Source organism: Haplochromis burtoni, unplaced genomic scaffold (assembly GCF_018398535.1).
Source record: "Haplochromis burtoni strain Fernald_Lab_line unplaced genomic scaffold, NCSU_Asbu1 Contig_83, whole genome shotgun sequence".
Taxonomy (NCBI): Eukaryota; Metazoa; Chordata; class Actinopteri; order Cichliformes; family Cichlidae; genus Haplochromis; species Haplochromis burtoni.
The window spans coordinates 1,277,598-1,279,014 of NW_024582444.1; the positions used below are offsets into that span (position 1 = coordinate 1,277,598).

Consider the following 1,417-nt stretch of genomic DNA (forward strand, 5'->3'; position numbering starts at 1 on the left):
TATAATGTATGCCAACTTGGTTAACACTGCCACCTTTTGGCAACAAAATGTACAGGATAATAAAAGAAATGGTAAAGAAATAAGAGAAGTACTTGCCTTCATTTTTGCATCAATCCATTTCATACTTGTGGCAGCTTAAAAGAGAAAACACATTATGTGTGTTAATTAGTAATGAATTAAATCATGAAAGAAAAAAATAACAATTAAACACAACACAATGTCTACACACACCCAAGCACAAGAGGCATCTCAGTGAGAGGACGCGGTTCTCCAAACACATACTGGACATTTAATTGGGTATTTACCACCATTACAAAAATGGGCGAGCTCAGTCTGTTTTTTTTGGTTGGTTTTTTTTGTTCTTCTTGGTGGATCAGATGCTCAATTTGGGCCAAAACATCAGGAATTAACTAGACAGACATATTTATACGAAAACCCCACACTCTAACACAAAAGAAAGGAACCACTGCCACAGACAAGGGAAAGAGACGGACAGATACGTACACCAAATTACAATATCGTAGTCCTCATAGGCTGATGTCAGGAACTCGTGAAGGTAGGGTCTCATCAGCTCCTGACCTGTTTCTGCACATGACTTGTGATCTGAACACACACAGGATTATTGTATGGGTGTTCATGGTAAAACAAGCAGCTGATAAACAGACAGTAACTGCAAAGCCTCCTCTTTTGTTTCTTGCAAAGCATCTTATTAAAGAGACACATGATGATATCAACTCACCAAACAGTGTGTAGTCCACATCCAGAACCAGGAGCCTCTTGCCTTCTCTAGGAGGGTTTAGTTCCTCTACCTTGTACTCTTTGACTCTTCTAGCTATTTTTGCCAGGTTCTCCTCTCTGAAGACATAAAACAATATTTGTTTCTCAAATGCACCCACACATCCACACGCAAAGACAGGTTTCCTTCAACAATTTCTAAAATTCTGACAGACCTGTTCTCCACTTCAATGACCTCCTCCTCAATGTCAAAATCATTGACAACGTCATCATTCTCTGGTGGAGGGGCTAAAACGTCTTCCTTCACGAAACAAAATATGTGCACGGTTAAAACTGTATCAGTCAGTACATTATACCCATAGCATATATCCCTCAAAAATGTCAACGGCTGTCAGATCTTCACCTAAACAACCATTTTCTGATCCATTAATCAAAGCTAGCTGATTCCAAAATCCTGACTAAACAGATTATTTACAAGTTACCCCTCACCTCTCTTGTCTAGTAAACCTGAACACTAGCCAGGCACACAGTCCTTCTATAATAGTTCCAGCCAGATATATTTTTTTTCATTTTCTCTATCCACCTACCAGACTCTCCTCTCTGGTACCCATCATCATGATCTTGGTATTAGGCTTCAACTTCAACGAGCCCAGCTTCATCTCATCCTCTGCTGGTTTACCTG

General features: G+C 39.7%; 1 protein-coding gene across 1 annotated transcript in view; it reads right to left on the reverse strand.

Moving 5' to 3' along the window:
• The window catches only part of ublcp1 (ubiquitin-like domain containing CTD phosphatase 1), a gene marked incomplete in the record, with an annotated part of 16,756 nt that overhangs the window by 14,191 nt on the left and 1,148 nt on the right, over positions 1-1,417 (reverse strand). The window contains 5 exon segments of the mRNA XM_042222300.1: positions 96-134; positions 505-603; positions 740-855; positions 951-1,036; positions 1,323-1,414. Coding sequence (XP_042078234.1) covers positions 96-134; positions 505-603; positions 740-855; positions 951-1,036; positions 1,323-1,414 — 432 coding nt within the window.